Source organism: Biomphalaria glabrata, chromosome 17, assembly GCF_947242115.1.
Source record: "Biomphalaria glabrata chromosome 17, xgBioGlab47.1, whole genome shotgun sequence".
In the NCBI taxonomy this organism is placed as follows: domain Eukaryota; kingdom Metazoa; phylum Mollusca; class Gastropoda; family Planorbidae; genus Biomphalaria; species Biomphalaria glabrata.
The window spans coordinates 23350868-23376962 of NC_074727.1; the positions used below are offsets into that span (position 1 = coordinate 23350868).

Sequence of the window (26095 nt, forward strand, 5' to 3'; positions counted from 1 at the left end):
CAAGCATCATTGATGTTTTTTAATAGCTCAAGTTAACTTTTAATATAAGAAAATTAAATTTGAAGTTGACCATCAAATGTTTAAACTACAACTCAAACAGTGGACAAAACTGTAGAATACCAATTATGATGTCCATTTTATCAGTATTCTGAGTACCTTGTTAAGCCAGCAATTCTGTACAAATATGATTTAATACTAGATCACATTAAGTCAGCGGTGGACAAGTCTCTCTCTATATTTTAATCAGACACACAACTTAAAGTAAGAGAACAAAATGTTAAGAGCTTTTTGGACAATTTTATTTTCAATTTTACAATAACAGACTCCTCACTTTCCTGGCAGAATGATACCATCATACTGGGGAGAAAAAATAAAATAAAAAGGCAAAGTTAATAAAATAAATCATTAGGCAACCAATGGAACAGCCATTGTACTTGTTAATAAGGTTATTTATTGAGAAATTGCAATGTAAAAATATTTGAACCAACCTTCTGTTGGAACCACTTCATACATTCATCTCTGCTAATTCTGTGTTTAGCACCAATGGTACTCTTTCTTCTTCTACGTTGACTGATATTGAAACCTGAATAAATGACATGAGAATCAGTTTAACAGTTGATTTCAAATTATTGCCTTGCCATACCAACAGTAGCTCTTTTAATGCTTATTGTATTGTTTACTTTATTAAAAAAAAAAATGTGTTGGTATTTTAGCTTGTTGGAATGGATGAATGATTTTGTGAAAATTTTTATCACATTCAGATAATGACAAAATATATGGATAGGATTATTGATGTTTCAACTTTAAAATAAGTAAATGATGAGGATTTAGAGTCATTTAATCCAATGGCAGCAACCAAAGAAAGGTTTGTAATAGGTAACTTAAAAGCTTGAAATGCCATGATACAACTAAATAAATGACTATCTTCCTTATTTACATTACAAAAACCAGTTAATAGAAATCAGTAAATAAAACTTTTCAAAAGAAGATGTATAAAGAAAAAAAAAATGTTTGGGAAATTGGTGGTTATAAAGAAAATTATCATTTCTACTAATGCATAAATAAAATAAAGATTGTAGATGTGATTTTTAAAGTTTCTTACCTGGGCGTCCCAGAACAATGTAGAAGTCCATACCATAAATGCCAATACCAGGGTCATACTTGATACCCAAGTCTATGTGTTCCTGAATACCAAAGCCGAAGTTGCCAGTTGCAGAGAAGTTGTTTTTCCTCAACTCATATTCTCTAACCTAAGTAATTGAAAATGTTTTAATGTAAAAGAAAAGCACAATAAAAGGAATTAGTTGCTTAAATAATTAAGTGAAAGCTAGAGTTGTGTTCTTTACTTCAAAGGTGAGAGAGGGCAAAAAATGTGTTGACTATTTGCTGAGAGTAGATTTATCCTGCTGTGAGGATTGATATCTCCCATATGTAACAATTTTTTGATCAAAATCAGATTTTTTTATCCACGGTAACAATTTTACTTGGCCTTGTTCTAGCAGTAATACAAAGTAAGGCAAATATGACTTGTTTAGGGAGTTCAGTGATAAAATAGTTATTTACTTATATGCAATGAAACCACTATAGCTAGATGGATAATTTTGAGATATAAATGACAAAAAGAATTTTGAAAATCGGATAATTAGTTCAAAAGTTATAAATTTTTTAGTTAATTATTTTGACCTCTTCTTTGCCTTTGTATTTTACTTATTTGTTTGTCCCACTTTTGGTTGTCTTGTCTTACATTGTCACTTTGAATTATTTTTTTAATCTATATAGATCTAATTATTTAGATTTTAAATATATATTTTAAGATACATTAAAATTAATATTCCTGTGATTTTTTAATGTTATTTAACTTTTAATGAACATTATGAAATAATATTTTAAGTGAGAAAATATGTTCATCTGACATGGCATTCATTCATGGCCACACACCCCACCCCGAGATGTCTAGATCTAATTCTAATGTACATGATCTGACTTATTGGAGTTATGACCATGTCATAAAAAGATGACCTAAAATCAAATGTATAATTAAATGAATACAAAATTAACTAAAATGTTTGTTTTACGGCTAAATACATTGATAGACATAATGAAGGAAAAATTCATTTGACCCATTTATACAGCCGGTAAGCACAAGGTGATTGGCTGGGCCCAGTCACGTGACCTACTTTTGACATCGCGAATGACGCGAAGGAAAAAAAACAGGGCTGCGCGAGTGATTTGATTGGACCAAAATAAAAAATTACTTTCAATCAAAAGCCGCTGGAATTGTCAATACTTACAAAAAAACTAATTACACACATAGAATCTGCAAGTGATGAGCTTTAAAACGATGTTTGAAATTTTTTTTTGCGTCACCAGAATACGAAGATATTACAAAGAGAAAACTTCAACCTGCGACAGTTTCGGACACACTTAAGCTATCTTAATATTTCAAACAGTAATGGAAACGTCATCCATTTCTGCGTACAACAGTGTATCACATGACTATATACGACTTATATTTACAAGAGGCTTTTAAAAAGAAAATGGGATACCCTAACCTCGTTTCGCGACGAAGTGGGACAAAAAAATATGGACGATTTTTCAGGCGGACTGAACGGCCTAACTTGGTGGTTTTTTTTTGGTAGTAAAAACAGAATAATGCACACATCTTTTTAATTTAATCAATTTGTATGATTTGCCTGAATAAAAATGTTATGTTTGAAATGTGTATCACAATTTGGAGAAGATGCAGCTACAGAGCATCACCTTATTTCAACTCCAAAAAGAAAGAAACAACAGATCAGATGGATTTCATTTGTTCAGAGGTTGCATACATTATTTCCATACTTATCTCTACAAGATTATCTTCTACTATTTAAAAAAAAGGGGGACCCAAACTAAGTAAATAATACCATATATTGAGAAAATGAGGGGTGGGGAAACAACACTGAACCTGCCAAAAGTTGAGCAACAATAATGTAAAAAAAAAAAAAAAAAAAATTACATAAAATGTCAATGTGCTCTGAAATGTGTAACTATTCTGATAAAAATCAAAATGTGTTGCAGCCAGAAAATACTATAGCACTCAATGTAAGGCTTAAACAATATATATATTAAGCCAGTTGCCAGAGTGCAAAAATGTATGGATAAAACAAACCTTTAGTCCCTTTTCTAAGATTTCTTCAGCCTTGGCCCCACGGACTGTGCAATGAACAGCAATCTTTTCATTACGTCTGATGCCAAAAGATCTAACAGTGTAACGAGCTGAAAGTAGACAAGAATGGTTTCAGGTATGAAAAAGCAAATCCAAGGAACACATACCATGTTAACAATTAGCCTTTGACATAATACAGATAAAAGTTCAGCTTAATTTTCGTCCAAGTAACATTTTTTAACTGTAGTACTATAATGCCTAGATATCAATTTCTGCTGTAACACCTCTGACAGTGACAGTTGTCAAAATGAGGTACAAGCAGAAAATTTTAGCACACATTAGAAAAACAAAACATGAGTGTAAATGCTAGAAGTAGACAACAGTATCCTGATGCTAGTGACTAGTGTGCAGAAAACTGTTGGAACACTCAATACATTATTAGCTCAAATAATCTAATATAACAGAAACAAAGTCAAAGGACAAATAAATTTGAAGAACATTATCACCCAAAACATCTGATCTAAGCAAATCTAGATTAGTAATAACCTTTTTCAAGTTTTTGATTGGGAATAGGCATGAGTAACAAAACACCTACTGACGTACTGTTTATTTTCATCATGGAGCTAAACAATCTCCTAAGTAAGACTGTGAAAAAGGCCTAGAAGTACCCCCAATCATCAATGAGGGAAAAAAGGATGTTTTTCATACCACTGGTCCAGTGCTTTGCATAGGAATACGAAACTAGATCTACATGTGCCGGAAATCTAAAAAAAATGAATCGTATGCAATACCATATGATCTGTAGTCTGGCATAAATAAAGTAAAGACAGTCATTTAGATCATAGATCTAGACTAAATTCTAGATCTACAAGCACTGATAGAAGTTACATTGAGCCTGAGGGTTTCGTTGCAGGAGACCAATTGGGGTGTTCAATAAGGCTGTTTATCTACTGAGCAGACAAATAAATAAGACCTATAATAAGATGTAAGTTTTCAAAACCAGATTTAGAAATCTAGACTAGCACAAACCTTTAGAGAAAACAGGTGTCTGTCCTGTGAGCTGTTCCAACACTTTTGAAGCTCTGGTCAATCTGTCACCAGATTCTCCAACACAAATATTGAGACAAAGTTTGCGAATACGCAAATCTCTCATAATATTGACTTTCCCCTTTTCCTTGTCTTTGTCCTGAGATTTATTACATAGTATCATTTTGTTAATGAGTAGAATAAACAAATGGGCTAAATTTCTTAAAATCCAAAACAGTAAGAATAACAATCTTGAATGTGTAATTTTAACTCATACCATTATTGTTTTGTGATCAAATTTAATATTATTTTAAAATATATACAATTGTTAAAGATTTGGTATATTGAGCAATTAATTTTTCATATGATTTCAGATGATGTCTATAGATTGGTGAGTGTGGGATAGAAAATTACTACCTACCGCCATCTTAACGATACTAGAAAGGAAGTATGCTTGTTTGGCGATAAGAGTCTATGCTGCAACAGGAAGTAAGCTAGATCAATAAAAAATCAATTAGGTTAAAAATATTTTAATTGATTGACGAAATTAATAAATGAAACTAAAAGTATCTATAGCTATTATCTAAAATATATAGATTTATATTTCTTTATTTAAAAAAATAAATAATGAATTTTGCGACATAAATCACGTGACAACATTTATTCTGCATAGCAACAAAGTAAAGAAAAGTTTACAAGCGAAAAATGGCGTCCTCCAGCAGTGAAGAGGACCAAATTGGTCCCTCGGTGAACTCGGATAATATGGAAGAACGTATCGCAGCAAGACGAATAAGAATAGCTAAGCGAGCAGAAGCTGCCAGAAAGTACTTGTTGATTATTGTACTCTAGTCTAGATTTAAAATATGTAGATAGTCGACTGTCTATACTTAGTACCATAGTATTTACTATAAATTTTTATTTTAAAATCTATATTAAATTTCTATAATATAAATCTAATAATAATAATAGTAATGAATAAGTAATAAGTCAATATTATGAATAATAAGTATAGTAACTAGGTTGCAACTATAGTAATTAGTACGACTTACTATGACACTTACATGACTTAATAATAATAATAATTATCTTTATTGTCCGTATGGAAATTTGTCTTACAATTTCAAGAATTTGTGCATTACACCAAACAAAAAACATTATAACTATAAGAAACCAAAATTTACATTCACACCAGACTCACTCATAATTTACATGTGACAAAGTTTATATCAGATTGTTCCTATTTAATGATTTGATTGCCAGGGGAACAAAAGAGTGTTTGTGTCTGTTTGTCTTTGGTATCGGTGTCTTGTATCTCTTTTGTGATGGTAAAATCACAAAATCCTGACACAAAGGGTGATTCTTTATTTCTAGGATCTTGTTAGCTTTTTTATAGATGTTTGTCTTAAACAGCTGCCCAAATGGGGTTTGTTTTTCACCAATGATTTTACCAGCAGCATTTAGCTAAGAAAAACATATTTTCATTTTTTTTTTAGAGCCCTGTTAGGTGTACCAGAAGAGGTAAAGAAAGAGAAAGAGGTGATTAGAAAAAGCAGAAAGCAAATTGAAGATAGCCGCCAGCGATTAACTAAATTAAAACAAGATGGTTTTGAGCTGGTATCAAATGTGCGAGTGGCTGCAGATGCTAGAGAAGCCTCCAGACGAGCACAGGATGATGAAGCCAAGCGTGTGAGGTAAATTATAAAAGTACTACTTTAAAAGGCACTCTTTTTTCTTTCCATTGTGTTTTTACATTTCAAATGAAAAATGTTGTAACCAATTTAGTAAGATTAAGTGGCTGAGCGGTAAAGCACTTGACTTCCGAACCGAGGTCCGGGGTTCAAATCCTGGTGAAGACTGGAATATTTAATTTCGGGATCTTGAGCGCCTCTGAGTCCACCCAGCTCTAATGGGTACCTGACATTAGTTGGGGAAAAGTAAAGGCGGTTGGTCATTGTGCTGGCCACATGACACCCTAGTTAACCGTAGGCCACAGAATCAGATGACCTTTACATCATTTGCCCTATAGACCATAAGGTCTGAAAGGGGAACTTTTTTTTTTTTAAGTTTGAAACTTAGTGTAAGTTCAGTTATGACTGTAATCTTTTAAAAAGGGAATACATTTAATTATAGGCAGAGCTGGTGACCCCTGCTATTTCTCAATGTTTGTGAAAAAGGTTTTTTGCATTAGCATACTATTTTGAATCCATTTATCAGATATCCTTTCTACACAAGGGTCAATAATTGTGCTTGGAAAACCATGCACTCATTCTTAAAATTGCCACCACTGATCTTCAATTTCTCTTTTTGTAGTTACTTAGCTAAAGATTTGGTGGCAGTATTTACGGTTAGAGCATGGAATGGATTGCCTGTGCCAGCCAGGAAAACCAGTGACTTGGCAGAATTTAAGTCATTGGTTAACATGCACGACTAGATGCATGTCACGTAGGACGTAATCATCTTCATTTTAGAAGTAGCATCTGTTTTATATACGGCTAAGTGCAATAGTAATACAATCAAATCAGCATCCTTTATTTGTCATTATTTTGATATTTAGAAAAAAATTCTGTTCAGAATTGAAAATAACTGTTCCAAACATTATTACAGGAAAGAAAAACTTGACAGTGAGGCTAAGTCAGGACTGGAAAGGTTTGAAGAGGTAAGAAATAATACCTACTTAACTTTACTTTTCCCACGTCTTGTGGAGAGGCATTGCAATATTGATTACACTTTAGATCATCTTTGACTTAAGGAAGAATCATTGAGACAGTCTAGATGCTATTAATCATAAAGCTAGATGTATTCCTTAGTCTGTTGGACCGATAGGGCACGTGCAAGATTTGTCGACCGTCTCTCTCTCTCCGTTCCTCTCTGTCTTTTGCCTTAGTTACAACCTCTTTCAAAGGCAGGCCTGTCCATTCTTTTATGTTGTCCTCCCATTGCTTTCTCTGCCTGCCTCTTCTACTTTTTCCTGCTACTGTTCCCTGAAAGAAGGTCTTTGCAAGCCCCGAAGATCTTGTAATATGGCCATAGATTTTTAGCTTGTATTTTTTTAAGAAAGTTAGCAGGTCATAATGGGGTCTAATCACTTCAGTAACCCTGTCTCTAATCTCTTGGTTTGTGATGCGGTCTTTGAATCCAAAGACCGCATCATTATTGTCTTACTCAAAGTAAAAAGGATTCATGTTCTCCTTTCCTAACTTGATTTAATTGAGATCTTTGTTTTCCAGATTACCAAGAAGTGGGATCTTGCTCTACAAAAGGATGTGCCGCAGACACTTCATGAGGTAAGTTACGAGCTCTTCTGTCCCATCAACCATTTTGAGGGAAATATTTATACATAGATCTTTTAGTAATCTTGGGCTAGAGCATTAGTAGTACATTAGTAGTAAATTAAGTCATTATTTATCTAGACACTACTACAAATTTCATGAGGATATCATTTACACAATACAAATAACACATCATTGGTATACAACTACTTTTTTGTTACTGAATTTGATTTGATTTTATTTTGATTTTAGGCACATCTGAATTACCTAAAACCTTTTTTAAAAAATAAAAGTCCTCTTCTAAAGCTGTATAGTTCAATTTTTTTTTTCAAGAGCCATGTCTCTTTTGATTAGGCAGTGATTTGGTTTAAATTTTAATCTGCTTAATATTTTTTTGCAATTAGTTTTCATCCTTTTTAAATAAAGTATTCATGATTGCTTTTCGTTTATCTCGCTAAATTCTCCCCCTTAAATATTAAATAGATTACTTTAAATATTTAAAGATTATCTTTTCCCTTAAAGGTTTTAAACATTTATAAAACATATTTACAAACAACAGAAATAATTACCAAAATGTTAGGTTTTGTGAGACTTTTTAAATGTCTAATTGAAATTATTTTTTATAGTTGTTAATGCAACAGAAGAGGTCATGTGATGCCATGAATGAGGAAAAAAATAAAATTATCACAGAGCTTCAACAGGTAGGAAATCAAAACTAGTTTTTTTTTTTGTTTAAAAAATTGGATTTACAAACAATCTTGTAATCTTTGTTTAATCTTTCATGATACAACTTATGTAATGATGTATGTGCAAGTTGTAGTTAATAAATTTCTACAGTACTTTCATAAGAAGGTAGATGCTTGGGTGTACTGTCTGGTGTATTACAATGGCGAGAACAAACATGAAACACATATCATCATCACAAAAGGGGCTGATACAGAATAACTTAGTCCAGACTTAATATAGCACAAAAACAAACTTTAACACAGAATGGGACACAGTTGAGTCAGTAGCTAAAGATGATGTGATCCCCTCAAGAGTCTATAAGTAGCTAACCAAAAGTTTACTTCAATAATTTTAAACCCACTAACTAGTCACTAAAATGTCGCGTTCAAAGTCTGTCTACTAAAGTGCATCTCCAAGACTCTAAACTAAACTAAGTGTGTAACACTTACTTGACTAAGTCCTTAGTCTGTGGAGCATTGGGCTGCAACAGTACCTCACCATCAGATTCTGTTCTGGGCAATTTCCCTAGTTGGGTCCATGTCACTCAAAACCTAACTCCTTGAGAGGAATCACCATGACCAAGTTATTATTTTTTTTTTTTTTTGGTTTTGTGCTGTTTTGGTTTGTATAGCACTGTTTTTTTTTCAAGGGTGAGGTTGCTAGCCTCATACTCAACCCTCCTCCTTTGCCCGGCTTGGGACCAGCAAGATACTTTTGCAGGGTTGTTTTTTAATAAATGGTAACCAGATTTATTAATGCTGTCCAAGTGTCTAATGGTGAGGAAGGATTTCATTCTAAGTTAGCTGATCACAAATTATCCTCATTTTTTTTTGCTAAAATCTGATAGCTGCATGACTTACTTATGTAACCTTAAGGTTCTGAAGACCAAGGATGATATGTATGTTAAAGATCTGAAGAAGATGGCAGAGGATGTTGACCTCATCATTGAGAGAATGAATGAACAAATTAATCACATGATGAAAGCACAAAGAGAAGAACTGGAAGAGATTGAGGTAAAATGATTATGTACGAAAAGTTGTACAAGAAATAACATGTCAGCCAGAGAATTAATCACTTTAAGAATTATCATGAATTGACGAAACAATTAAGATGTTGATGTTCAATTGATTTTTATAAAAGTGAAATTCAGGGGATGGACTCTAATCCTAAACTTCTGCTAACGTGATCTACTATCTTTAATTATAGATGTAAAGTAAACTGCCCCTTTCAGACCTTATAATTCATGGGGTAGATGACATATAAAGGTAATCTGTTTTTATGGCCCACTGTTAACGAGAGCTTGATGTGTCCAGTTCATGATCAACTGCCATTACTTTCTTCAACTAATGTTAGGTACCTGTTAGAGATAGGTGGAAATGATCATCTTAGAGATCCAGAAATTGAAAATTCCAGTCTTCCTCGGGCTTTAAACCTGAGACACCTTGGTATTTTTTAAAAATCATGTCTGAAAATTAATCTTTTGATGAAGTAGTCTGTGTAAAAGTCCTTATTTATGTTCTTGCTTGTTGCTTACAAAGTAGGAAACAAAAGATTAATGTTACTGGAGATGAAAAACTTACTTGAAGTTCCTTCACTGTTACCTATAGTTTATGATACACTGATGTGATATAATTATTTTATGTTTGTTGATTGATGCAGCGTTCTTTTGTCATGGAGCGTAATGAGCTCCTGGAACAGCAGAAGAAGAAGTGGGAGGAAAAGATGGAACTACGCAGGCAGAAGGAAGAAGAGCACCTGGAGTTGAGGGCCAAGAGAGTGGAGGACCTGGAGAATCAGCTTCAGCACATGAGGGTTCAAGATGCAGAGGAATACAACATGGTCAAGATAAGACTTGAGACTGATGTACAGGTGAATTATAAATAACTTTACTTTTCTGGCATGATAAAATTTCTTTTCTAAAAGTAATGTTTCCCTTTCAGACCTTGTAATCTATGGGGCTGATGATGCTAAGTCATCTGTTTCTATGGTACATGATTAATGAGGTTGTCATGTAACCAGCACAATGACCAACCGCCTTTACTTTTCCCCAACTAAAGTCAGGTACCCATTAGAGTTAAATGGACTCAGAACACCCTAAAAATCCTGAAGTTCAAAATCCGAGTCTTCATTGTGATTCAAACCCAGGACCCGGTTAACCAGGTCCAAGGTTCAGAAGCCAAGCTCTTAAGTACTCAGCCACCACACCCCCAATTTTTTTTTTCTGGCATGACCTAATTGGGAATCATTTAATGCTGTGAAAAGGATTTTTTAAATTTTATTTTATTAATCGTGGCATTAATATTTGTTATTACGATGTTAGCCTTTTTTTTTTAAGCAATTATTTAAATGTTCTCATTTTATTATAATCAGGTTAATTCCTAAGCAATATCATAGTCTGTATAAAATGTGCATTCATATATCTGTTTGGGTATTAGGCAACTCAAAAGTGCTGCACTGTAAGCAATTTATATCTGTCACTAGCATATCTTTATGTTTAAATACCATTTAAGGTTTTTCTGTACTTACCTGTAACAAGACTGAACTACAAGCTTTTATCTTTAATTATATTTATTTATATTTACACACTATTAAAGTCTAATAGCTTTGATGATTTTTTAATCAGAATTTGAAGTTGTTATGAGTTTATTTCATTTAAATAGTTTTCAAGTTTTTTTAGTTTAAATATTTTTAAATTGGTATCTCTTATAAGATTTTCTATAAAGCTATCTTTAGAAAAAATAATCCTGTATTCATAAACATCTATTAAGCATATCTTTCATGTAATGGTCACAGATCCTAGAGCAGCAACTGCAGCAAATGAGAGCGACATGCCAGCTGAATCAGGAGAAGCTGGAGTACAACTTCCAGGTATTAAAGAAGCGTGACGATGAGAACACCATTACCAAGTCTCAACAGAAGAGGAAGATCACTCGGTAAACTTTTTAGTGTTTTATTATCTCATCACACTCTTAGAGACTTACTATAGTAGAATCTTGTTAGTCTTAAAATATCTTCAATAACTTTCTTTTTTAATCAAAAGTTAAGGGATAGACAGTGCACTGCCACTTGCGGTAACATTCATCAAAAGGGGCCTTCGATGGGAAGTTTTACCAAGTTTCCATCTATGCATTTTACTTAAAGACCTGATAAGAATAGAGGTTATAAAAATAATCTATCAGTGCAACTGCAGGTTATTTATAAATCATTCTTATATTGTCTCTGTAAAAGAGTTCTGTTGTGTTGTCTTTTAAAATAATTTTTCTTTTAAATTTAAAAACAATGGTTTTAAAAAGGATAGAGTACTTTTAAGGATTCAGCAACTATTTGAACATTATAAATTTTTTGTATTATGACTTGTGGATAGACGTTATGGCTCTTTACACTGCTTTTTTATGTATTCAATTGTTGTGCTGATTCCAAACTATAAATACATCTCTCTCATGTTCAATCTTTTAAAAAAAATAATTTAACTATATTAGTTTTTATAAGCCTTTAATTTTATTATTATGCTTTTCGCATAGATAAAATAAGACATTGCTTTCCATTAAAAATTACAATAGTAAAAAAGTCAACCTATATCAATCTATCTCACTTTGTTCAGTAGCTGACTTTGTAATAGATTTGCCAGCATTAACTCTTTATCTCCTAACTGACAATACCAACATTGATTCAACTCCATTATATAATTTTTTTAATAAACTTTAATTTGTGTTATATATAAAGAGCATGCATGCTTCTTTAATTATACCTTATATAACATTTCCTGATTACATACAAAAACATTATTGAAGTTATATATTGAAGCTATATAAAAAAAACACACAATGAACAAAATGGATAATTCCATCAGAACTTTTAATTACGGAGAGAAAGAGTTAAACTCTGACTATCTTCTCTCAGCCTGCAGGACGTGCTAAATGGTCTCAAGCAAAAGTTGGAGAAGCAAGAGAAGGCATACAGGGACGAGAACCTTCAGCTGACAGAAGATTACAAAAGAATAACTACTCAGTTTCATGATCTGCAGAGGAAGTCAAAGTAATTTTTGTTTACATTTTTAATGACATTTTTTTTTTCACTTAAATGAAAGTAAAGTACTGGTAAACTTTGCTCCTAACTTAAATTGAAATGAAAGAACAGTTATCCTAAAATGAAAAAAATGCATTTTCACTTTTCACTTATTTTAAAATTGTGATGATGGCTCAATATTGATAGATACATATACAGTGTTTTACTTTAAAATGTGGTTATTATATATTTTTCTCTAGATTCCAAATATTTTGTTCGCTATTCATTATTCTATCTAAAAAAAATGTAAAAATTTTTTTTTTATTAAAAAAAGGCCATAGTATGCAGAGAGTCAAAACATGTGTTTACTTTTTTTTTATATATAAATAATAATAAGGCTTGTTTTCAAGTCCGAAGATTAATGAGGAATGCAATATGTACTATGGCTATGCAGCCCCAGCTGCAACCTACATATTTTGCCACACCCAGTATAAGCATAATCATTGTCTGCTGGTGGTCAAGTTAGATTTTCTTTTTGCCATCTACATCTGTCCTTGGCAACAGATTTCAAATTGGTATCCACAGCATTTGTAAGTGACCTCCAACTTTCTGGTTCTGAAGCTTGTAACCAGGTGCTCTCTTCTATGCCAGTTAAGAGGCAAGTTGGCGGATAAGCTGGTCTTTAAAGTGTTTTATATATATATAAGATAGTGAAATCATTTAATTTGTATAATTCCAGGCATTTCATGGCAACGGATGCCAAAAAACTCCATGAAATTTGGTGCATGAATGAAGAAGAGTGTAAAATCCTGGCTAGTGAAGTGCTGGATGCAGACAAAGCTATATTTGAGCAGCAGCTTGGGCTCAAGTGGGAAGCTCCTGACACGTCAGTTTCAAAACATTTCCTTTAATTTTCCTTATATTTTCTCTCCTGGTTTAAATTTCAGTAGGCCCCTACATGTTAACAATGTTTCTTTCTGTATTACAAAGATGTATATATTATTTTTGAATGTTTTTAAAACTAGAACTAATAAGTTATAAACAATAAATTTAGTATTACTATTTTTTGTTGAAAGAATAGCGAAAGTTAACTCTTTGTCTCCTTATCAATGATACCATCATTGATTTTACCCCATTCTGCAGGCTAATTGATGATATTATCATCATAGCTTAAAAAGTCAGATGTTTTGTTTACTGTCCTCCCAAAATGTTTTTAATAGCTTTTAATTTTATTTTGAATAGTTTTACTTTGGAAAAAATAAGGATTTTATTTTTCATTTTCCATGTGTTTTAACCAAAAACGATGTTTTTAAAGAGTGGGGGCTAAAAAAGGTTCTATTTTTTATATTAATTTTTCATGGGTGATGACATGGGATAGTGACCTGGGGATAATGCTTTATATTTGTTATTAATTTAATTTTGTGAAAATATGAATAACTGTAAAAAGCAACAACTTTTAATTCAATTTGGATCATAAAATACTGTCAGGATCTAGTCTTGATCTAGTTCTAAAGAGACTTGCCCACAGTGTGTAATTTTTTTAATTTTTAAATTCTAGTATCCAAAATAAATTTTAATTTGGTATTTTAAACATAAATTTGTTTTATATAAAATGGTCATGCATTCTCCTTTAGTTCTATACCATATATAACATTTTCTGATAACAAACAAAAAGGTTATTAAAGTTCAATCATAACAGGGTACTTAAATACATATTTGCAAAATGAATAATTCCATTGGAACGTAGAAAATAATTATGGAGAGAAAAGGTTTATAACTAAATAAATGATCAAAATGTGGCAAAAATACTCTAACCCTAACCCTAACTTTAACCTTGATTACAATATATTAATTAAGCTTTTTAAATTTTTTTGCAAAACTAAGCCATATGTGTAATTAATATGTATGTTCCCCTTTCAGACCTTAAATTGCAATCTATGGGGAAAATGATGTAAAGGCCCTTTTACTATTTCAGGTCCACATAATATGTAGGAACATCATAAACCACTAAGACAAACATAATATGTAGCAACATCATAAACCACTTAGACAAACATAATATTCTTACTCCATACCAATATGGCTTTAGGAAATATAGATCATGTGAAACACAACTAATAGGACTAATTGATGATTTTTCAAAAGGTTTAGATAATAGTGAGTAAGTAGATGTTATCTTATTAGATTTTTCCAAGGCTTTTGACAGAGTTCACCACCATAGTTTTCTTAAAAAATTAAAATATTTTGGCATTGTTGGTCCATTTCATCAAAGTGCATTAAGGATTTTCTGATAGGGAGAGAACAAACTGTAATAATAAATGGCTCTAAATCAACACCAATAACAGTAAACTCAGGTGTACCTCAAGGAACAGTCTTAGGTCCACTACTATTTTTAATTTACATAAATGATTTACCAAATTGCATTAGTTCAGGAACAAAAGTCAGATTATTTGCAGAAGATTGCATAATATTTAGAACAATAAAAACAACACAAGACACAGATATTTTACAAAGATAATTAGATGAATTACAGAAATGGGAATCAAATTGGAGCATGTCTTTCCACCCAGAAAAATGTCAGTTATTAAGAGTAACAAAAAAACTAAATCAAATTAATTCCACTTATTTTATTCATGGTAAACCAGTAACACAGACTAAAAACGCAAAACACCTAGGTGTTATAATAAATGAAAAACTGTCATGGAATCCACATATTGATGAAACTACAAAAAAATCAAACAAAGCATTAGGATTTATTAAACGAAATTTCTATAAATCAAATAAGAACATAAAACTAAAATGTTATTTAACCTTGGTTAGGCCAATAATAGAATATGCATCCTCTGTTTGGGACCCCTCAACTCAAGAAAACATTAAGAAACTAGAACAGACACAAAATAGAGCAGTGCGATTCATAACAAACGAATATTCACATTTGACTAGAGTAACATCTTTAGTAAAATCACTAAATTTAGAAAGCCTTCAGGACAGAAGGCTCAAAAGTAAAGTAGCAATAATACATAAAACACTGAACCATAATCTTCAAATACAAAAACAAAATTTAATAAAATACTCTGAAAGACACAAAGATAAAGGCACATTCCTCGTCCCATATGCTATCATGGAATCCCGGGGCGCATATTGGTGAAACTATCAAAAAATTAAACAAAGCATTAGGGTTTATTAAAAGAAATTTCTATAAATCAAATAAGAACATAAAATTAAAATGTTATTTAACCTTGGTTAGGCCAATAATAGAATATCCATCGTCTGTTTGGGGCCCCTCAACTCATGAAAACATTAAGAAACTGGAACAAACACAAACTAGAGCAGTGAGATTCATAACAAACGAATATTCACATTTGACTAGAGTAACACCTTTAGTAAAATCACTAAATTTAGAAAGCCTTCAGGATAGAAGACTCAAAAGTAAAGTCGCAATAACCATAATCTTCAAATACAAAAACAAAATCTAATAAAATACTTAGAAAGACACAAAGATAAATACACATTCCTGGTTCCATATGCTAGGAAAAATTTCTACAAATACTCCTTCTTCCCTAGTGCTATTAGAGCATGGAATGGGTTGCCTGAGCTAGCCAGGAAAACCAGTGACTTGGCAGAATTTAGGTCATTGGTTAATATGCATGACTAAATGCATGACGCTTAGGACGTAATCATCTTTTTTGAAATAACGTCTGTATTATATAAGATAAGATAAGGTCCATATTTCCACAGAGTGTCATGTGGCCAGGACAACGACCACCTGCCTTAATTTTTCCACAACTAATGTCAGGTATCCATTATAGCCAGATGGACTCAAGAGGACTGAAGATCCTGAAATAAAAAAGACCAATTTTACTGAGATTTGAAACCAGGACCCCTTGGTTTTGAAGCCAAGTGGCTTAACACTCAGCCACCGTGCCTCAAAATTAATAAAATAGATAAGATAAACCTCAGATAAACTTTCATATCAATTTTTACCAGACATTGAAACTTGTTTTTACTCAATTTGGTTTCTATCAGAGAGTTAACCATCTGTATGTCAAAATGTGTTTTATCAGTTTCTTGTTACATTTTAATCATTTATTCAATTCGTCTCATTGACAGGCACTTTATGGATAATGTTGGCCCTCTTATGAGCAGCGGAAACACTGGTGGATCATCAGCATCTAAAATACTGCATGATATCATGTCTAGTTAGTAATACATTTCTATCACCATGCTTTAGTGATTTGTGCTTAGCGTGCCTGGAAACACAATATTTGTCCTTGAGTCTTGATCGAACATGGGATTATCTATACTCCTGGACCCATTCATACACTAATTAATTGCTTATATATAATAGAAAGTGTGACTGTCTTGGTTTATCGATCTTTATAACAACATTTGTAACAGTAAAATTGGTAGCTTAACGTTCCCCTTTCAGACCTATATGATCTATAGGACAGATGATGTTAAGGTCATCTGTTTCTTTGGCCAATGGTTAACAAGCAGGGTGTCATGTGGCTAGTACAATGACCAACTTCCTTTACTTTCCCCAACTAAAGTCAGGTACCCATTAGAGTTGGGTGGACTCAGAGGAGCCCTTAAAATCCCTAAATTCAAAATCACAGTCTTCACAGAGATTTGAACCCATGATCCCAGGTTTGTAAGCCAAGCGCTAAACCATTCAGTTACTGCACCACCCAGTAAAATTGGTAAGAGAACAAATGAGTCTCTAGATTCATAAGTGCCAAGTCACCCCCACTCTTTTCACCAAGGTCAGAAAACATTGCAACATTTTATTTGGCTGGGAGCTTTTGCATATTTAGCTACATCTATTGCATATAAAAAAAACTAGTCTGTTCAACTTCAGTTTTCTTTTTATCTCTTTGATATACTGGCAAGGCATACATAATAATTCATTTGTCCTTTTAGAAGCCACATCTCAGGAGAGTGGATTTGTGGGCATTGAGAATGGAAATGATGCAGGTATCTACGAGAATGTTTCAGCATCCACCATTAAGAAAGTCCTGGAGCTGCTATGTGATGAAGGAGTGAGTTCTCTCTCTTGAAAAGATGATAATTTAATGTAAATTAAAACAAACAAACTGATTTCTAATAAAAAGAAAAATACTGAGCTTTACATAGTAGTTATCATTAATGGTGCAAAAAATTTGATAACAGTCAATGCTTTCTAATTAATCAAAATACAACTAACACTTGCAATAACTTGACTTTGCAGGGTTTTCTAGTAGAACAGAAACTGAACAAGCTGTTACTTCCCTTGGAGAAAGATGAACAGTCTCTTATTAAACTGGATAATATTTTTGCTGTAAGTTTCATGCTTTAATATAGTTTTAAAAAAAGCTTAAAGTCCTCAAACCTATAGTAGTCTTTAACCATTAATTATATTTCTTAAAATGTTTATTTTTTAATATTGATTTCTCATTGTTTAAATTTTTTTTTTAATTGTCAGATGCTTCTCATAGAAAGCCTAGTGATATTAATGTTCTGGGGCACAAGAAATTGTGGTGAATTAATCATCATTCACAACATTCACTGTCCTTACACTATCCATCTTGGAAGGAAACTAACCTTTTTTTTTATTACTATTCATTCTTTGAGCATCAAGAGGATTAGACATTGTGTAGACATCGAAGGCCCTTTTACTGTTCACTCCATATAATTTCACTTACTATGCTGTTTCAAGTCTTTGTGATGCACATACAACTTGTTCACTTTATGTTTGTATCAATTGTAATGGATGCATGTGTAATAAGTTGTATTTGAAGTATTTCTAAATACCTTGATAATTCTAGATGTGTGCGTGCCTTGTAAGGTGTATTACAGATGCGAGTCCGAACATGAACACCATGTTACAAAGAATGAAAATATAAAAATCTTTAATGAAGAATGGGCCAAAGTCAAGTCAGTCACTACAACGATGTTATCCCCTTGAGAAACCTAGCAATAACTGATTTTAAATTCTAAACTTATCACTAACCCCAACGTCTATGTTGTCACTATAAATGTGCATTCACTGTTGGTCTATTATGGTGCATAACTAAATTAACTAAACTAAGTGTCTAACATAATGCACATTTTTGTTTCAATCTAGGCCTTGGGTCTGGAAACGGAGGAAGACATTCATAAATTGACAACCTATTTTATAAACATCAGAGAAAAGGTAAGAGTAGTTTTAAGATCTTTTTACTCATGTAAATTATTTATATCAGATTTTTAAAAGTAAATATATCTTTCCCTCGGTTGCAAGGCAACTGAGGTTTGGAATTTCTCTTCTCCTAGGTGGTAGTCTACCGAGGCTAATGAGCCCCCCCCCCCCTCTTGCTTGAAGCTTTCTGGCTAAGATGCCAGATACTTGCCTTTGCCTCTCCTCCTGTCAGTTCTGCCTGACCCAATATCTGAGCCACATGTAAGGGTCAGAATATTTGAGAGGCTGTATTGGCATGGTTTACATTCAAGGGAAAGGGTTTGGGAGTCAGCCTTGAGAGAAAAATCAGGAGCTGATGACCCTTAGGCAGATTGTAGCACACTTTGGCAGACCCTCTGATGCTGCTGATCAGACTGATATTCTTTTGAAAATAGTAAATAACAAAAAAAATAACTGCCAAGTCTTCTCTGAATTCTCCCATTAGCAGATATTATCATACATGTGTCTCAGTTGTTTGTTTTTCAGATCTATAACTGCAAATCACATTTATTCTATTTAATGTTGGTAAATGATTTATAAATCTTTCTACTCCTTGTGTATTTAGCCAGTTAAAGAAGATTCCAAAGGAGAACTTGCAACAGAAGCAGAAAGTAATGATAAAGATGTAAGAATGACTTATTTTATACATATTGAGATATGTAGATACCTTTCAATAATAATAGTAATAATAATGTTGTGTCACTCACCTTTGTTTCTTAAGTGAAGACAAACGACAACTCAGGTTCAAATAAAGTAATATTTTAATAAGTGTAACAAATTGACGACCAAATACTGTACATCTGACTGAACTTGTACTAGACTCATACTGAATTTCTGTTCTTTTGGACTCTCTTTATTTAGAGAGCTTCTGGAAATTATTGAAATGCCATATTTATCTCACAATGATCTGCCAGTTAATGGATCAGACCAGTACTTTTTCTAAACAGGTTGTCCTTTCCCCTGTCCTTCATCAGGCTTGACCACTTGCAGTATGCTGGCCTGTGTCACAAGTGTCAACCAGTCACATGCTCCTAATCACACCACCAGTTCATTTATAACATTAACATTACATTTTTACTTTACATCTATGCCCCGTTGATTAAATTGGATTTTTTAAACTATTCAGTTTTATTTAGCCCTAAGCTGTGTTGCAAAAAAAAAGTATGTAAAATATGAGGATGTCTCATGAATCAGTACAGCTGATTTAATTTTCAATTTAGTATTTCATTTTATTTATTCCATTTTCTTCAATGATCTATTTTCATGTGTTTCTAGACATCATTTTAGACAAGCTTAAAATTGTATGGTGGCCATTCAAATATCCCTTTAAAGCACAATCTTCAGTGAAGTTCAGTAGGGCGTCGGCGCCATTATCTCATTGATGGTTAGAAAGGCTCTTATCCAACCACCAGGCCTGGACATGGGGCTCTTCACCCCTGTCCTGTCTGAGCGCTCCCATTGGTAGACGGCCATATCAGTTGACTGGGCCAGACCGGGCCGTGCTGTGTACACAGCGCATCGTTCCTGGGTCCTACTCGCTATAAGTGGCCAAGAACAGTGCTAACTGTGGGGAGCTTGTCTTGTATACCTATACTGTAACCGCCACTATTCCGTGCAAGGACCGCCACTCCAGCTAATAGAATACTGATGACGGCCCCCATATGGAACGGCGTGGCAGACTTTTTGGACTGGGTTCCGGGCATTCTTTCCATCCCAACCCCGAGTGAGAGAAAAAAAACAAAAGCTCACCCAGGGAAGCCCAGCCGGGCCTGGTTTGCTACTCGTACTTAGCCTATCTAGTTTCCACCCACTAGACGTTTCCACCGGAGGGCCATGCTGAGGCGACGGGTAGCTGGAATTTCTCTGGGATAGAAGTATCAGATTTCTTTAACCCATTTTCAAGATATCAACATCCTTCATTTTACTTCATTTGCTAAACATCTTTATGAAGATGTTGATATTCAGAAGTTTTTCCTCTGTCTAATTTATTGGCAGGCTGACAGCACGGCAGAAGAAGTCCAAATGATTTTGGACAGTGAGGTGAAGCTTACCCAAGTGCCGAGTGACTGTGTTGAGCTCATTCACCCCAATGAAGTTTTCAAAGCCCTGAAGGCATTTGTGGAGGACGTGCGTAGACATGGAAAGTAAGCTTTTGTGAAATTGTACCCTTTTTTTAAAATAAGATTTAATTAGCAGAGTTGAGTTTTATTTATTACTAGTGGTTCTAGCAATTTATAAGCCAAAAAGACTTCTGAAGTCCATGTATGAGACCTAGAGATTGGCAATTCAACAACCTCCTTATCTGCAGGTCAACCTTCAATTAGATTCAGTCACATACCTTAGATCAGACTCATGAAGAATTATATCTTGATAAAAATCAGTTAATTGAATACTTAGGAATATTAACAATTATTATCAATATAATGTTAGCTGGCCAATCATTATAACTATTTTGAAAACACCTTTGCTGCACACACATTTATTTTGTATGGAGGTATGTTGGATTGTGACTCTTGATAGTTTGTACCAAATAGCTTCTAATATTCTAGGTGAAACTATCAATACCTGACTTTTTATATGCATTACTTACCAAACAGATGACCCATAGGGGCCACATCTATGTTTGTGTGAAACATAAACTTTCTTGTATATTTTCTTTCTCTGAAAAAATGATTTAAGATTTACTGATTTGATTTTAGAATGTGGTCTTAATGAACATTTCCAGGAAAACTGATCAGAAGAAAGGCCAGTTTCAGTTGATCACTCTGGAAGATAGAGATGACACACTGGACTCTGGGTACTGGGAGAAATATGCCACATTGTTATCTCCCCACAGAGAAAGAGTGTGGGATGCTCTGATTGACTCGTTGGATAAATACCAGTGAGTCCTTCTAATGAAATCTTTGTCATGTTAAATTAGACAGAATTATTTTGATTTATGAGAGGAAGAGTTACAAATATAGGTGTACCTCTCTGAGATAGATTAATTTATCATGGTTTTTGGCCAGAAAGATTAACTTACAAAATTTATAGTTGGCATGCAACTTTTTAATATTTTTTTTTTATAGATATTTAGATTTATTTCTATTTCCCTACAACTAGAATTCTTTTCTTAAAATGACATGGTGACATACTGAGCAGAAAAAAATGTGTATAAAAATTGGCTTTTTTTTTCCTTTGGTTTCACATAAAGTAGTCGATGACTTGCTTTGAGATAAAGAAAGATAAGTACTTTGTGCTGGCCAGTGACTTATATTTGTAAATGGTGTCAATGAGTAGGATTTTGATGTAGGCCCCTAGGCTCTTCAAGCTTCACTTAATAGTATTATAAATCTAAAAGCAGGTCATATCTGTGAAGAAAGAAATAGAATACTTGCAATTTAAAATCTCATTTCCTTCATTTTCTTATATTTTATTAGCATATTTTATAGATAAATTTATATTTGTGAAATGTGGAGGCATCTTTTTAAGGACATGGGCATCTGCAGTCTTGCATTGTGGTTAATCTGACACTGGTGCTGACCACATGATACGACTGAAAGCTGTTGACCAAAGAACTGTGAAATCTACTTGTTTTTTAAATCTCTTTGTCTAGAACGTTTCCCGAACTGTGTTCCGAGGAGTACTAGCCTGAATAAGTGTTCCATAAACCAATGGAATAATTAACTTGTAGGCTACAAGATGAGTTAATCTCTCTAAAAAAAAATAAGCAAAGTGTTCCGCTCAATACTCAGAATATTCTGAAGTGTTCTGTTAAGGAACAAAAAGGGGGGCTTGTATATGATGACATGTAATCTTATAACTACCTTGTAACTGTTGAAGCTAATGTTAACTTTCAGTGATGTACTGAAGAGCAGATCTGGGCTGTTAACAGACACTGAAAGTCTTCGACAACAGAACACGGAGCTGAAGCTCTTACTGCACCAGTATATTAACTCTAAGGTTAGATAAGTTGATCTAAGGATAGATTGACCCTCCTTTACTTTTGATGTTATTTAAGAGACGCAGCGCACAAGAGTAACACTGTCAGTAACATTTTCTTTTTAAAAGTGTACAAAAACATTTTGGTAAATAGAACAAAGTCAAAATAATTGATAACCTTTAACCTTAATGTCCAAACACAAGAACCTAACCAAAGAAAATACTCAGATAGTCATTCATTTCCCATCCAATATGTAAGAACTTGGACTGACATACTCCTGCCCCACTGTAAATGCCTGACACCCTGTGATCATGCTGATAATGCGAATGTAGAGGGTTTGATCCCCATACTGGCCACCATTGTAAATGCCTGACACCCTATGTCAACATTCTTCTGTGTTGATTGCATTAGGTGTTGTTTAGTGTGATTAAAGATGTCTTGCTGTTGATTGCATTAGGTGTTGTTTAGTGTGATTAAAGATGTCTTGCTGTTGATTGCATTAGGTGTTGTTTAGTGTGATTAAAGATGTCTTGCTGTTGATTGCATTAGGTGTTGTTTAGTGTGATTAAAGATGTCTTGCTGTTGATTGCATTAGGTGTTGTTTAGTGTGATTAAAGATGTCTTGCTGTTGATTGCATTAGGTGTTGTTTAGTGTGATTAAAGATGTCTTGCTGTTGATTGCATTAGGTGTTGTTTAGTGTGATTAAAGATGTCTTGCTGTTGATTGCATTAGGTGTTGTTTAGTGTGATTAAAGATGTCTTGCTGTTGATTGCATTAGGTGTTGTTTAGTGTGATTAAAGATGTCTTGCTGTTGCTAGAGATGGGACTACTTCTTGTCTCGTATGACCACAGCTATAACACCACAGTTATTAGTTACCACAGATTGAGAGAGTCAATGTTCAGCAGACAATAAGTTTATTACAAGAAAATAGCATAACAATTTACTGGCAAATCCCGCCATCAAGAAATACACATCATGTCTAACATAAGTCCAATAGAATACTCTTAGGTAGACAACTTATATTACTTCTCTGAATCATATCACATTACACCATATTTTACAGCTCCTTACTCTCAGGAGTCCAAAAATCAACTGAGGTTTCACCCCGTGGTCAGTCACAGACCAATAAGTTTTCTTGTGAAAAGGCACGAGCTCAATTAGTGACTATCCAGTCACTTCATGTCATGATGGTTCTCAAATGGGTGTGTGACACCCACTTAGGGCATGGGGGGTAAATGGTTTCCACTGTTACAGTGTTTACAGGAAAGGTGTGATGCATTTTCTTTTGCATTTCAGTCTCCATGTTATTGCACTCGTTGAGAAGCTTTTTTAAAATTTTGTCTAAGGACATGTCCAGCAAACATCATTCGATATTTCATTTCCTTTGTGGGCATTTTAGAGCCCCTTCTAAAGCAATGGTTTTTGTTTAAAATAATCTTCTTAGAGATAAAAACTCAGAATAACACAATTCATCTAATGTGAAGCAATCTCAGCGGCAGGAGATCAGACATGACCTCGCTCGCAGCAATTGGTTTCGTACAAGATGCAGTACAGATCAGCCTTATAGCTTGGTTCTGCACAGAATCCAGGCCCGCTTGAGACGTTTGTGAGGCATAGACTTGTGCAAGAGCTGAGTACTCTATCCTTGCCCTCACAGACCGCAAGACATTTGCTTTGACCCCCATTTGGTTGTGGCTAATCACTTTACCACCTTTAGGCTTTCTGACGCTTGTTCCTGCACTGAACCTCACAATCTTCTGGTATACTTTTGTGCTTGATAAACTGCTGATTGTGAGCTCTTCCTGAATTTATATAAGAATAAAGTTTAATAGAATTGTATCTCTTACAACTGATACATTGCAGCTTATCTTTTACACAGGTTATATTGTATAGCTTATCTTTTACATCTTATTTTGAAGAGCTTATATTTAAAATAACTCTTTGCGCTATTAGTATACAAAACAGATGAAAGTTAAATATGTGGAGTATAATCTTGTGTTTAAATCAAACAAGCATAATATAAAAAAAAAACTTTAAAAAAAAATAAAGCATATCTAAAGGGTAAAAACTTTGTCCTTAAAACTATATCTACCAATAATGTACTAGTTATTTCCCTTATTTGATATAAAAAAAAATTAATTACCAATAATTAATTGACTAATTGGCTAATTTTTTAAATTATTCGTGTTTTGTTAGGTACAATAAATAATTGTTTAAAGTTTCAACTTGATTTGAGAGTGGGTGTTGGAGAAATAACATGTACAACTATCTAATTGTCTGAGAAATAATGTGTACAAACTTTTTACAAGACAGACAGACTGACATAAGCTTTGTAAAAATGAGTTATAAAAGTTTTTTGTTTTTTTTTAGGTCAACACTGAGCTTCAAGTTCCCCCAACTCATGTACTCCAGCTAGAGTTAAATCCCTTGTCATAACAACTGAAGCACTACAGATAAAGTCCCATGCTGCTGATACTAAACTTGCTTGTCAGAAAAATAAAAGTTGAAACAATCAAGTATCCAGTCATGCAAGGAAACAGTGGAAAAAAAAAACATTCAATGTATTTGAAAACATAAATTCAATCCCAAAAGTTGTATGATAGTCCAAAAAAAATTAGAACTTAGTTCTTAACCAGAAGTATTGGAAGGGTTGTCATCTGGTGTTATCTGCACCCCTCCACCCCTAGTAATGCCACCATGATTAGCTGTGTCTCTATTATATTTAATGCTGTGCCTACATTCTATTAAAAATGTACATTCACTAATAAATATTTTTTGTGATTCGTTGGACAGATTTATTTTGTTAGAGTACAAATGAAGTCAACATTATTTGCATCTAAATAAAAGGTTTAAAACAACAGTTTTCATCAAAGTGGGGGATATAAATTTTGAAATATGAATTTGAAATGTTGAGTTGCTGTGGTGATACAATGAACAAAGGATCATCCCTTTGGTGGTCACACACTTTCCAAACTCTACAATCAGTCAAATAAAATTGTTTAATAAACAAAAAATCTGTTTTGTATTTCTATATTTTCTGTTTAATTTCAATATGCTTATACTCTTGTCTGATGTCAATACAAGCATGAACACTTGATGGAAATGGAATACTGTAAGAATATTTTTTAAAGAGACAAAGGAACTTTGAGTTGAACAAAGAAATTTGTGTGAATTTGAAATGGAATTTTTCACATTATATACCTTCTTTTATCTGTAATCCAATTGTAAAGTAAACTTTTAAATTCATTTAGAGAAAAGTTCACCATAGATAAAAGTTCACCATAGAGAAATGTTCACCACAGAGAAATGTTCACCGTCTCAGATATATCACTAGTTTAAAAAAAATAAATTTTACTTCTATTTTAATTGCAAGCTGTTTTTTTTTATGTCAGACTTCCTTTGATATTGATATTTCTACTTAACATGCAAAGTGCAAAAGTCAAAGAATGCTGTGATAAATGTAAATTCCTATATATATATATTTCTATGTCACTTTACTCAATCATTAATGAATGTTGTTTATCTTAGAGAGAAATAAAAGATTTCTGCTCAAGTTGATCTTGTTTTTTTTTGAATGAGCTAATATTGGGGAAACTTTGGTCTTTTTGTGACATTTAGATCAGAATGAAAACATGATTAATTATAATATTTAGATGAGAATGAAGACATATTTAGTTATGTCATTAGTTATGTCATTTAGATCAGAATGAAGACAGGATTAGTTATGACATTTAGATCTGAATGAAGACAGGATTAGTTATGACATTTAGATCAGAATGAAGACAGGATTAGTTATGACAT

At 33.2% G+C, this 26095-nt stretch overlaps 2 protein-coding genes across 3 annotated transcripts; one reads left to right on the top strand and one right to left on the bottom strand.

Moving 5' to 3' along the window:
• Positions 1-277: 277 nt before the first annotated feature.
• LOC106056327 (60S ribosomal protein L11) lies at positions 278-4668 on the bottom strand. Of its 2 annotated transcripts, none has more exons than XM_013213026.2 (6): positions 4596-4668; positions 4178-4334; positions 3152-3258; positions 1103-1250; positions 489-583; positions 278-357 (listed from the first exon to the last, which is right to left on the bottom strand). In XM_013213026.2, the coding sequence occupies exons 1-6, from the start codon at positions 4599-4601 to the stop codon at positions 328-330; spliced, it is 543 nt and encodes a 180-aa protein (XP_013068480.1). In that variant the 5' UTR covers positions 4602-4668; the 3' UTR covers positions 278-327. The 2 variants fall into 2 exon arrangements, with proteins under 2 accessions (XP_013068480.1, XP_055871639.1); XM_056015664.1 differs by lacking the exon at positions 4596-4668 and adding an exon at positions 4452-4470.
• Positions 4669-4850: 182 nt separating this feature from the next.
• On the top strand, positions 4851-25847 carry LOC106056326 (dynein regulatory complex protein 1-like). The gene is made up of 19 exons (XM_013213025.2): positions 4851-4998; positions 5668-5865; positions 6779-6830; positions 7402-7458; positions 8070-8144; positions 9045-9182; positions 9829-10038; positions 10963-11102; positions 12070-12204; positions 12914-13060; positions 16285-16373; positions 17095-17213; positions 17402-17491; positions 18278-18346; positions 18936-18995; positions 20366-20514; positions 21096-21251; positions 22210-22312; positions 24665-25847. Exons 1-19 carry the CDS (start codon positions 4880-4882, stop codon positions 24728-24730), a joined length of 2172 nt encoding a protein of 723 aa, XP_013068479.2. The 5' UTR covers positions 4851-4879; the 3' UTR covers positions 24731-25847.
• Positions 25848-26095: the final 248 nt, after the last annotated feature.